We start from the raw sequence: 12416 nt of genomic DNA on the forward strand, positions 1-12416 counted from the left end.
AAGAGGTTGTTTTTTTTAATGTTTACTCTGGCCAGATGTGAACATGCATTGCATTTGTCCCAAGGCCTATTTCTCCCAAGCAAATGAGACATATTTTATGGACGTCCAGCACATTTTGCATTCCCCCGCCCCGCCCCCAGCTCACCCCGGCATGTAGCCAGGACAAATCAGGCCCTATGTTAGATCTAGGAGGGAATTTTATTGTGGACCTGTCAACTAATTCATATATACTATATAGTTTTTGGCTTACATCCCTTGTTAAAAATATTTCAAGAATTGCTGGATCAGGTTATGGTGAACTTCAGTGTTTGTTTTCATTTCATATTATTTCCAATGTTGCTAAAGGTCACCAACTTAATTTCATAACAACCCAAAATCAAAGTGAATGGAAATGTTTGAAGACTCCATGCACAGTCGGGAGTTAGAAGAGCAGACGTTAGAGAAACATACATTTTCAGATGGTACATTTTGGTCACCGGAGTCTCAAAAGCCATTGTTTTGCCATGGAAGGGGCAAACACTTTCCTCTACACAGCCCTGACATAGAATCATAGAGTTGGAAGAGACCACAAGGGCCATCCAGTCCAACCCCCTGCCAAGCAGGAAACACCATCAAAGCATTCTTGACATATGCCTGTCAAGCCTCTACTTAAAGACCTCCAAAGAAGGAGACTCCACCACATTCCTTGGTAGCAAATTCCACTGCCGAACAGCTCTTACTGTCAGGAAGTTCTTCCTAATGTTTAGGTGGAAGCTTCTTTCTTGTAGTTTGAATCCATTGCTCCGTGTCCGCTTCTCTGGAGCAGCAGAAAACAACCTTTCTCCCTCCTCTATATGACATCCTTTTATATATTTGAACACATCTTCCAGTGGATCACAGTACAAGCAAAGCTGTGTGCCCCTTGCAGTAGGGTTGAGGAAGAAAATCAGTTTGGAATGCATATTAGTGGGGAAATTTGCAAAATTTGCATTTCCTGAAACAGCATACAAACTAAAACAGCTATCCTTCAAAATTCACTGGCCTCTGAATTTTGCAATGTAATTTTCTGACCAAAGAAACCTATACAAAAAGGCGTATGTTTTAAAAAGACTGTTAAAAATGCATACGTTAATAATGAGTGTTCTTGTGCATGAATCCTGCCTGTGGGTTTCCCCACAGACATCTGGCTGACCCCTGTGAGAACAGGACACTTGGCTAGATGAGCGATCGGTCTGGTCTTTGAGGTCGTTGGTGAAGCCCCTGCTCTCTGCCTTGCTTCCCCTACATTTCCAGGCTTTACTGCCATCATTTACAATCCTGCACCCTTGGAGCCCTTTCAAAAAGGTTAAAATCCTACAGTTTAGCCATTTAAAACAGGGAGCGCAAGACAGATAGTAACTAACAGTGCTGTTGCAACCATGTCAACACAGAAGTAAGTTCTACTGAACTCCGTGGGGCTTGCTCTCAGGTAATGCATGAGCTTGCTTTTTTCCCTCTGCCCTCCCAGCCTTTTTTTCCTTTTGTGCCATGGCTGTTAAATTGCAATTCTCCTATTACTGTTCTGGGAGAATATTTAAAAAGTCTTGTTTCATTTATCAATTATTTATTTAATCAATGGAGCTGGTTACTGGGATTCTGATCTGCATCAGCTGCTTGTACCCACTTTATTACATTTCCAGCAACGGGGTTCCCTTCCCCATTACTTTTCTCATTTTCTTATATTCATTACTTATTGTGCTAAAGAGCACATCTCTGTTCTTTTGTCTTGCAGAAATCAAGGAAGTGTGCATGCAGGCTTCTTTCTAATCCCTTGGTATCCAATTAAATCACTTTAAACCCATTATGCTACCAGCATGTATATGCGAGGTGTTTTGCAATTATGTCGTCTCTAACTGGCTTCCTACGGACCTGTCTGGGCCACACTCAGAAGCCTACCTCAGTTCCTGCCATCCCCTGCAGCCTGCCACTCAGAGTCCAGTGACTCAAGTTGGCCTTCAAAGGAGTACCAAGAGCCCTTTAGTTAAGGCTAGCCCAGTCACATTTCCTCCACTTACATCATCAGAAGTAGGATGGCCCAAAAAGAAAATATGCATCACCCATATAGAGGACAAAAGAAGGAATGGATTTCCGTAAGTTTATTCAACTGTAATTTAAATAGAGGAAGATTGTGACCAGTTGACCTGTGTGTCTGATCAGTCTGCTGCCCAAGTGCTAATTGTTGGTGGGCAGCTTCCAGACTCAACCACTGCTATGTCCTAAGATGGCAATATTTATGCTCTTACTGTTTGAATGTCATCTTTGGGAAACTGCAAGGTAATCTTTCATATCAGACAGCGTTCATCCCAGGAGAAGCAATGTCCCAGTTATATTAGGCTGGCAATTTGGGAACAAGTTGGTTGGGATTATCACCGCTAGTGCCTCCACAGACCTCCAAGGGGATCTTTTTGTGTATTAGATACAAGTCCAAATGCTCAACCAGAACAGCATTCCACATTCAGGTTAAGAAAACTTGTAGCAGTGCAGTGGTAGGGAAGCCCAGGCCCATGGGCCAAATTCAGCTCCCTTTGATTGAGCCTTTTTATCCAGCCCTCAGGACTCTCCCCAGACCTGGGGTGGGAACCTTGTGTTCTATGGCCAAATGCAGCCCCCCTAGTCTAGAGGGCCTTTGGGATACTTCCCTGGCCCTCCTCCACTCCAGACCCCCACCCCTCTTCTCAGCCCTGCTCTATTCCTCTTTGTGTTTTGCATGGCCAAAATGTGTCCTTGAACTATTATCATGCCTCATGCCTCAATGGAGGAGAGAGAGAGAGAGGTGTGTGTGCAAAAGAGAGTGAATTTTGCATGACAGGAATGCACCCTGTTGTAGAAAGGTAAGAGTCTTCTCCAATGACCCACACAGGGGAAGACTTGAGTAATCTTTTGTAATATGGCACCCTGTGAGAGGCCAGAATTTGGTGCCCCCAAATGGATCTTCTCAGTTATTTTCTCAATTCTGTGCCCGCTCGGCTTGGCACCTTGTGTAGGGGAACCACCTTAAATCTGGTGCTGCCCCACACATTTTTACCTCTGCTCACCACTGGAATGCAACCCCCAAAAGGTTCCCTGTGAAGGAATGTAGCCATTCGGCTGAAAAGGGCTCCCCACTCCTGCCATTTACCATCAAAAGCAGGCCTGTTTTGTTCACTTCTTTTAGTGGCAATTTTAGCCACAATTTCCATAAACTAGAATGCCCACTGCCTTGTTCTGTGCTACCAAGTGCTTCAGAAACATTATCTTGTTGCACAAAATAAAAGTAGGTATGTTGGCTCAAAATACATGCTGTGTGCAAGCTTTTGAGTCCCCCAGAACTCTTTATCAGGCTAGATGGGGGAGGAAAGAAGTTGGCTGATGTCGAAGTCATGCCACTGTAATTCTGGTCTGTTGCAATCCTTACAACAACCTTAGCTCCATATTGAAGTGGTGGGAAAGCAAGGGAGGACTGAGTTTGAGACAGAGCAGCTTGCTCAAGGCAGAGTTCATGGCAAAGGTGAGATTTGCCCCAGGGAATCCTGTGTCACAGAAACCCCATTGGAGTACTGAGCACACACCACAGAAAATTCACAAAAGAGTGATCACTTTATTTAAATAAAAATTAGTGTTTGTCAGAAAGGAACAGTTAAACTTAAATATATAAGACAAATATATACAGCTTGGTATCAAAGTATATACACAATTGCCTTTTGAAGCAAAGAGAGAGTGACAAGTAGATTTGTACAGAAATCAAAGAAATGAGGACAAAGCAATGGAAAAACATGACAACTCGAAAGTCGGAGTTGGAAAGTTGCAGGATTCAAGTGATTCCAGGCAATGTGCCAGAAGTAATTTGGCTCCTTTGAAAACTTAAAACAGTCCCTCTTGGAATAAAGCAACCCAGAATTCATGCTTGCGGGTTGATCGGCCGAGTCAATGAAATATTCCCATTGCCGTTAATGAGATCTGCAGCCACTCGTCAATGAGCAACAAAGTCTCTGCACAAACAAAAGTATCCCCAGTGGCATCAGAAAGAGGAGGTGAAGGTCCCATTTAGTCCGTCCCCACTCATACAGAACTTGGAACTGATACTTTCAGACGGGAGTGGGAAATGAGAGCTCTTTGCCTCATTTGTGCCTGTTCCCTTTTCATGCTCTGTTTTCCCACACCGTATCCCATGGCAATGAATATGTTCTGGAGCTATTTAACTCAGAAAACTCGGAGGCATTTTGGCAGCATTTCTGTTCTCATACTTATGAGACCAATCTGACGTTATTGTCCAATGCAACGCACGATGGAAGCAAAAAACCACTGCCCCAGTGCTATTCAACCCTCTATGAAAATTGTGCAGAGGTTTAACTGGCAAGTTTCAAGCATTTGTGATATGAACATACAGAGTGGTTCAGTTCTTCAGAGACACCAGTGCCAAACTATGGTTAAAAAGCTTACCTATGGCTTAGCATGATATTTGAACTGACAAACTATGGTTTGCAGACAGACAGCAAACGAGAATCAGGAATTAAGTTTGAAGGGCATTTGCAAACAAAAGGTTAGATCCAGGCTAAGCTAGTAATGCTTTGTTCCCATTACAATCATTGGGACAAGTTAATCATAACTATCTTAACTCCCACTGATATCAAGCACGACTAACTTAGTCTGAATCCAGCCCAGTGTTTTGTGATAATGGTGCTACAGCGCGAAATCTAAATTGCCTGTTACAGGCCATGTTCCGTATCTTGCATCATTGGAACAAGAATTTAGCCATGGTGCCCGCTCCGTTTCATTGTGTTACCCCCACCCCCTCTAAATGCCACTAAAATGAAAAGAGTTTGAGTATCCCCATGGACTGAGATCATGGTCTGCTGATATGAATGGATGTAGCTTCATTTCTTTCATGGGAAAGAAATATTTGCTCAGATATACTCGCACATGGACCTACTTCTTCTGACACAGCTGCACATATCTAAGAGTCAAGAATGAATTAAACTGTGCTCCTGCTTAATCATTGGCTGAAGCAAAGCTCTTTGTTTGGTATTGCATTATCCCTGCCCTTGGTGACCACATTTTCCATAGAAACTCTTTTAGACTTGCTTATGGGGGTGAAACACTCATAAGACCAGTTCCATGAGGCTGGCAGCTCATTCACAAAACATCCTTGATTATTTCCCAGCTACTTCCCAGATATTTGCAGCATTCTAAAGCAAACAGAGAGGCTATGCAAACACATTTGCCAGGAGAGAAATATCCCTCCCTGTCCTTAATAACAAAATTATTCTCCTATGCACAACAAATGCCTACCTAGTTGTTTTTCTGCTTGCTGCCTCTCCTCCCTGCTTCCAGGCACCCCTTCCATCAATTGGTGCTCGACAAATCAAGAAAGGAGGCAAAATGGAAAATGGTTTTCCTTCAGTTCTACTCATTCAAAAGATGCTGTGTCTCCAGGTCCTGCAAGCGCTAGGAATTTTGGTGGATGCTTTCTGAAGAACCTTCACTGCTGTCATCGAGGAGAACCACTGCGCCTGTTTCTCCCAGCTCGGCGTCAGCCACTTCCTCTTGAATAGTGAGCTGAACGTCTGTCAAGGAAGACTCGCTCACACTGCTGCCTTCCATGGAGCAGAGGGTGCAGGAGAGAGCCGGTGCCATGCTCTCTTGCAGCATGCTGAACATCATGGGGATCTGGACAGACCTCAGTCCTGAGATGGTGGGCAGAGGCTTGACAGCCTGTCCCCACGCCCTCTCCTCATCCTTGTAGAGCAGCAGCAAGTTGGATTTCTTCTCCTTCCTCTTGGACTTCATGTAGCCCAGCATGATGCCCATCAGGAAGATGCCGTAGAAGGACATCACGATCAGGACATAGAAGTATTCGTTTCCATTCCCTCCACCTTTCTCAAGAGTAGACGCAGCAGGTCCTGTGCTTTCAGCAGCAAGCATGGGCTGGGTCATGTTCAAATGATCCATCGTGAACATCAAAGCTCTGTGGGGGAACCAGGAACCTGCAAGAGGAAATAGGTTGGGACATCAAACCCAGAAAACAAAACAAATGCCAACATTTTTAAAAAGCTAAATAGCTGTAAATGGGAAATCCTTGGTCTATCTATTTTCAAAAGAAAAGGAACAATGCAAAACCATCATCATCATCATCGTCATCAGTATTTTATATACTTTGCAGCTGCCTAGGAAAGATGCCAAGCAGTCTTATTCCTTTATTACAGATGTTGGAGCTAATATTCAGGACCAGGGATGGAGACAGTGTGGCCCTCCCAAATATTGCTGGATTACAATTCCCATCATACCGGCCTTTGTCTATAGTGGTTGGGGCTGGTAAGTGTTGCAATTCAACACTATCTAGAGGGCCATCATATTATTATGCTGGAAATAACATAATAGCTTTATCAGTTAGGAATATTTTAAGGAAGGTTAGAGGAGGTCCATCTCAATGACTTTACACCAGGTCAGACTATGTTTCCATCTAGCCCCATGACGTCCACCCTGTCTGGCAGCAGCTTCCTGGCAACAGACAGTTCCTGCTGCCTGCTCCTTTATAAATGGAGATCCCAGGGATTGAACCCGGGATCTTCTGCATGAATAGCATGGTGTTGTGCCCCTGAAGTGTAGTCTATCCTTTATGCAGTGTGCATCTCTTGCCGTCCCCTAATTCTATGAAAGCTAGTGTCGTGTTGGTGGCTGAGGCTGCATACCCATGGTACCTTTAAAGCACATTTCTCCCCTCAAGGAATTCTGGCCGCTGCAGTTGATTGAAGGTTGTTGGGAATGGGAACTCTGTGAGAGGTGAACTGCAGTGCCCAGAACACTTTGAGGGAAACATGTGTTTCGAATGTGTTCCAGAGGTATAGTGTTTACACAGCCTGGGAGTGTGAGCTGAGAAGATCCTGGTTCAAATGTCACCATAGGCATGGAGTTTCCTCAGCATCAATCAAACACTCTCAGTTCTGCAAGATGAGAATAATACTTGCCCTAGGCTGTTGCACGACTTACTGAGAAAAAGTATACAAAATGGTATTTCTTATTATAATCATCATCATCATCATCAAATGGCAGTTTTCCTTTCCTTTTGAAAATATATACAGAGCTTCACAGACTTGGGCTTTTACCAGAGCAATACTTTGGTTTTGTCTGAAGATAATCCAGCAGACAGCACCACAAAGAGAGTATGTGATCACAAATGAACAAAGGGTGAAAAAGCCATTCTAAAATACAAGAAATATATAAACGTGGGAGGCAAAGAAATTGGGGGGAAGGCTTACTATCAAGACAAGCTCAATGCATCAAAGCTCTGAGAATCTGAATACATAGCTTATCAGTGTTGTTCTAGACAAGGTAATAATAAGAAAACACTATTATATCTAGTGCAGTGAAACAAAGAAAAAGAGACTTGGACAACTTACGTGAGTCTGCAAACAATTTTGTGCTTCCCAAAGCTCCCGAGAAGACTGTTCATGAAGCAGTTTCCTGAGTTCTGGAAACTTTCTCCGTCTGCTGCCAGAATTAATAGCCTCTGAAGAGAAGTTTCATCACGTGGTTCCCAAGAGTTTACAATAGCTGCGTGCTGGAGTCAGTGCATGAACTCAAAGGCTTGTGGTTTAACTGGTTGGATTCCAGACACCTCTGTGAAAATGAAATAGGCTGAGGATGCCGAGTAACTTTTCCTAAACAAAGCTCCGTGCCAGAGAGTGTGGACACAAACACAACTCAGGCACTCACACTCCAGTGGTGAAAACTGTGATTTGTACCAACGCTCGCTTTGTGCCAATGGAGGAAGAAGCTTTACAGGGCAATACAGTTAAGAGAAAGGGCAATCAGCAGAAAATTCCTTTCATGGCCATCTGCAAGTAGGGATGGAGGAATATGTCAAATATAGGGACATATATATAAGTTTCTCAATTCCCAATCTTAATTTCAATTCTCCACATTTCCACATCAGTTTGTAACTGAAAGAAAAAGTATTCATGAAAACCCACCAGCATTTTAGTGCTATTTTTCTTTGTTTTTTTGAAAAGCAATTTTGCCTAATGTAATGAATTTTTGTATGTTATACCCACATATGTGTTTATATGCACACTTTTTTTTCTAGTATGTACATTTTTGTAGACATTGCCTGAGAGAAGAACAGCACTGAAAAATTCAGAGAAGTGCAAATTTCAAAAGATTCAGTTCATATATTGTTTCGGAAGTGTGAATTAGGTAAGCTTGCTAATGGAATCCAATTTCTCCAACATCCATATGTCCTGTTGCAGACCGACTTTGAAATTGCTCTGGGGAACTAGTTGTATGTCATTGTGGTTTAAAGCCTGGCAACAGTGCACTCTGAACTCTAATCAAATCGTACCGCTTCCTTCTGCAATTAGGTCAAACCAGTGCCAATAGTAAGAGTTTCAAGTTCTGACCCACTCCCATTTTACTCTTTTCAGCAAGATGCACACTCTTGCTTTCTAATGTGATAAATGATAGTTGAAAGCCTAAATCCTTCTGCAAGGTGGCAGGATCCCCAGGGACGTGATCTCCAGGAAGCTGGCTTCAGACACCAAGCCTGTTGGCAGACCAACTGTGCATTGCAAAGGCAAGCAAGACATGAAGGCTGGTAACATTAACTCCACTATGTGGGAATGCCTTGCAGATGACCACAGTGCCTGGAGACAGATAGGTTGTGCATCCAAAGCAGTGACCAAATGATGAATGACCTCTGGGAGGAGCACATCTGCAGCAGCACAGCTGGGATACCTTCACCTGCCACAGCTGCAAGAAAAACACGTCTCTCCTGTATTAGCCTCTACAGCTATAGCAGGCACTGTAACCTTCCAATGGTTTGATATCTGACTAAACTGACTTAGGGTGGACTGGCTCACTGCTCACAGATATTCAAGGGTGCTCAGTTTGCCCCATCACTAATGGGAAGTTCCAGGGTGTGCTAGAATAGCACTTCCCAGATACAAACATTCACAGCATCTGGCTGGAGTCTGAGACACATTGGTTCATGTTGCAATTGCTTCCTCAGCAATCCATCTGACGCTATCTTTCAATTGGGTGCATTAGTACAAAACTGCAGTCTTTTCTTTGCCAGCTGCGGTGATGCTTAATAGCAATGGCTTTAACTGATAAAACAAGGCATTGTCAGGAGCAAGTACTAAGAGCAGGTCAGCTATAACTCACATAGCTTCAGTGAAGTTGACTCTGTTGAAAGAACCAAGACAGCTCAGAAGGCCAGGTCTAGAGAGCACAGCAACTCTTCCTGGTAGATCTTGCCCTGATGAGGTAGTTGTTGGGGACTGAAGTTTCCCACTTTCCCACAGCTCCCTAATTCTCCCCCCCTCACCGGTTCCTTCCTAAGCAATCTTGCCTGTCTTTGCTCCTCCTTCTTCATACCCCTTCAGGTATGAAAGGGGGTAGGAAAGCTGGTTGCAGCAAAAGTGGGAGACAGCCTGGCTTCCTTACCAGGCAGACTCGTCTCTGCCTCTTGGTCTCCCTCCTCTCCAGCCCCTGGTTCTGGACTGCTCTCTGCCCCAGTCTCTTCCTGCTCACTAAATCTTGTTACCTCTTCAGCTTCCAGCACTTCTCCTCCCAGTTTTCTCCCTCTTCTCCCTCTGACCACTCATCATCCCACCACCAATCTCCTAGCTCTGAGCCTTATTCTCTTGGGGGGTCCCCAGCTGGTGCCTCCCACCACTGCTCTGCATCTAGTCAGTCTATGACAGGCATCCATGAGAAGCATATGGGCAGAATGTCAAGTATCCTATTTTACTGCTTTTGGGGAGCTGTTTCTGATTGCTTCCAGCAATATGGTTTTCATCCATTTTGCCCAGGAAAAAAATGTGTGTGTGTGTGTGTGTGTGTTTTCATTCATTCATCACTGGTCTTTTTTCGAAGGACAATTAAGGCATCAGCAATGCAACTTTGTACTATGCAATAGAATCTCCCCCATTAAATGTAGTACCAGCCACATTGTATCCTCCTCAGACCTCAGCACCATCACAGGAACAGCAACTGCCATTAAAGGTAATTGAAGTGACCCTTCAAATGATATTTAAGACACTTTTCTTCAGCTATACTGCTTCTGCCCCCAACAGGAAGTAATAAAAAGGGCAGAGACATGAGGCAGAAGCTTTTAATGAAAGGCACAGGAGTACTGAAAAGTCTCATTTGTGCTCTAACACTGTGAATAGGCTGGTGATGGAATTGCATTGCATTTCTGCCACAAATCATGGGGGTTTTTTGGTGAGGGAGGAGAAGACTATGCAGAAAGGCTGCCATGCAACAGGCTAGCAAACATGTTGTCAGGATTCTCTGTAAGAAGTGACTGAACAAAATATGACAATTCCAGACCACACAGCTAGTGTGGAAGCAGCCGCAAAGTCCACCCAGATAGTTGCAAGTGGAAACATTTCCTTCTTTCTTTTACGCAAGTATTTGGGTTATGGCATACTTTTCCGTCCTACTTTTCACTTGGCTTGTTTTAGGTGTTGTATCATTTTTATTGTCAGTTGCCGTGGAAGAATTAGTTATTTAGAAAGGCAGCTATTAAAGATTTAAGTAAGTGAAATCTGGATGGGTAATTTGGCAGCTGTTTGTGTTCCATTATGTTTTCACCAAGCAAGTGCAACCACTCATTCTCTGCCACCCTATCTTCCTTTTTATTTACTGAAATTACACATCACGTAATCTATCCCAGAAGCAAATAGAGTGATCTGGGGCCAAGATTAGAAAATAGTCCTGAATCAACCATGCTCTCTGTGTATAACATAAATGCCATCCCCACTGCATAACTTTCAGGGATGTGTATGTGAAAGGGCATTTCAATTTCTCACTGGATTTTGAAGACTGCTTGATGATAGAGCCTGGATATTTCCCAGTTGAGTCTTGGCTCTTTAAAGGTTAAACAAGCATGTAATTATAGAATCAAAAACTTTCAATCTTCTAATTTATTTATTTTTAGTGCAGAGACATAAAGACTAGAATAATGGGCTTCCCATCATTTGAAATCAACATGGCTTTGTTGTCTAAGATGATGATCTTTCCCCTTCATCACACGTTCCCATACAATGGCCCAGGAGTTGTTGATATTGGATTAACATCCATGGGGATTTGATACAACATCATCTGTCTGCAGCTTTGCTTTGCCAAGTCTGTATGTGTGTGTCACCCACTCGCCCCTTATCACGTAATATTCTTTCTAAAGTTGACCTAAGTATATCATATCTGGCATTTCACAGTCCCCACAGACTTGCATAATCATCTGTAAACTAAGTGTGAGTACCCAAAGTTTGCTTTTTCCAACTTTGTGGAGATTGTTGGGCCAAGCTAAGTCCGAATTCAGTCCCACTCCCCTGCTAATCGCTGAATAAATAGCAATTGGAAAGCAGCTAAAAACACAGAAGCCTTTCTCCCTGGTGGCAAAGGAATTGCTACAATAGCTTTTCTAGATACCCAGAAGAAAGAAAAACACATGCAATTATCTATGCTGAGAACTCTTTGGTATAACTCCATGTGGCTATAGACCTGCTGGGAATATTTCATTTCTCCCTCCTGTCGCCTCTCCTCCAATTCATATAATTCCTGATATACAGAAAACAAAACAACAATCCCATCTGTGCTTTGTCAGTAATGTCTCGTCCAAAAACAAAATATTGCTCCAACTAATGGTGCAATAGCTAGCTTGCTGGGTTGGGAGGTTGAAAATTCTTGGATCTGAAACCTTTGTTCGAATCCCTGCTCGGTTAAGAACACAACTGAGTGGCTTCAGACAATTCTTTTCTCTGACTGACTAGAGCGCCACTTACACATAACAAAATGCATCTCCTGGGTGGGGGGTGCAGTTTTGCACTGAATTTGCACCTGCTGATTTGAATGGATAAAAGCACATTTAGAAGTATTTAAGATAATTCAAATAGAAGTCTAAAACTTCTCACTATGTCGGCTCAGCTTGCTGTCCAGCAGCTAACTGTAGAGGGGCAACTTCTGGGCCCCTCCCACTCCCCCTTCTTGGGGTTCATTGGCTACAAACGGGACTTGGACTAGGCAGCCCTTCAAAGAGAAGACTCCTTCAGATAGACAGCCCTTCAGAGAGAAAGCTGTCCTGTGTAAAAGCAAGACCCTAGTACAGTGGAAGCTCAGTTGTCGAACATAATCCGTTCCGGAAGACTGTTCTACTTCCGAAGCATTAGGCAACTGAGGTTCCACTGTACCAGCCTACTTCACCAGGTTGCTATGAGGCTAAAACACTGCTCTGAATGCTTAGAGAAAGTATGTGATACAAATGGAATGGAGTGGAATGGAATGGATTAAATGAAAGAATGAGAAATGATGGCTCTTACATTTACAGAACTTCCCCTCCTTCTCCTCTAAATTTGCTCCTGAGGGTTGGAGAAGATACTTAGGGACCCTGGGGGTGGGCTCAAAGAGTAAGGAGATGCTAA

At 43.5% G+C, this 12416-nt stretch overlaps 1 protein-coding gene across 1 annotated transcript; it reads right to left on the reverse strand.

Annotated features, from left to right (window-relative positions):
* Positions 1-1686: 1686 nt before the first annotated feature.
* KCNE4 (potassium voltage-gated channel subfamily E regulatory subunit 4) lies at positions 1687-9797 on the reverse strand. The gene is made up of 3 exons (XM_060274226.1): positions 9746-9797; positions 7395-7439; positions 1687-5981 (listed from the first exon to the last, which is right to left on the reverse strand). Exons 1-3 carry the CDS (start codon positions 9795-9797, stop codon positions 5443-5445), a joined length of 636 nt encoding a protein of 211 aa, XP_060130209.1. The 3' UTR covers positions 1687-5442.
* Positions 9798-12416: the final 2619 nt, after the last annotated feature.

This window comes from Zootoca vivipara, chromosome 5 (genome assembly GCF_963506605.1).
Source record: "Zootoca vivipara chromosome 5, rZooViv1.1, whole genome shotgun sequence".
In the NCBI taxonomy this organism is placed as follows: domain Eukaryota; kingdom Metazoa; phylum Chordata; class Lepidosauria; order Squamata; family Lacertidae; genus Zootoca; species Zootoca vivipara.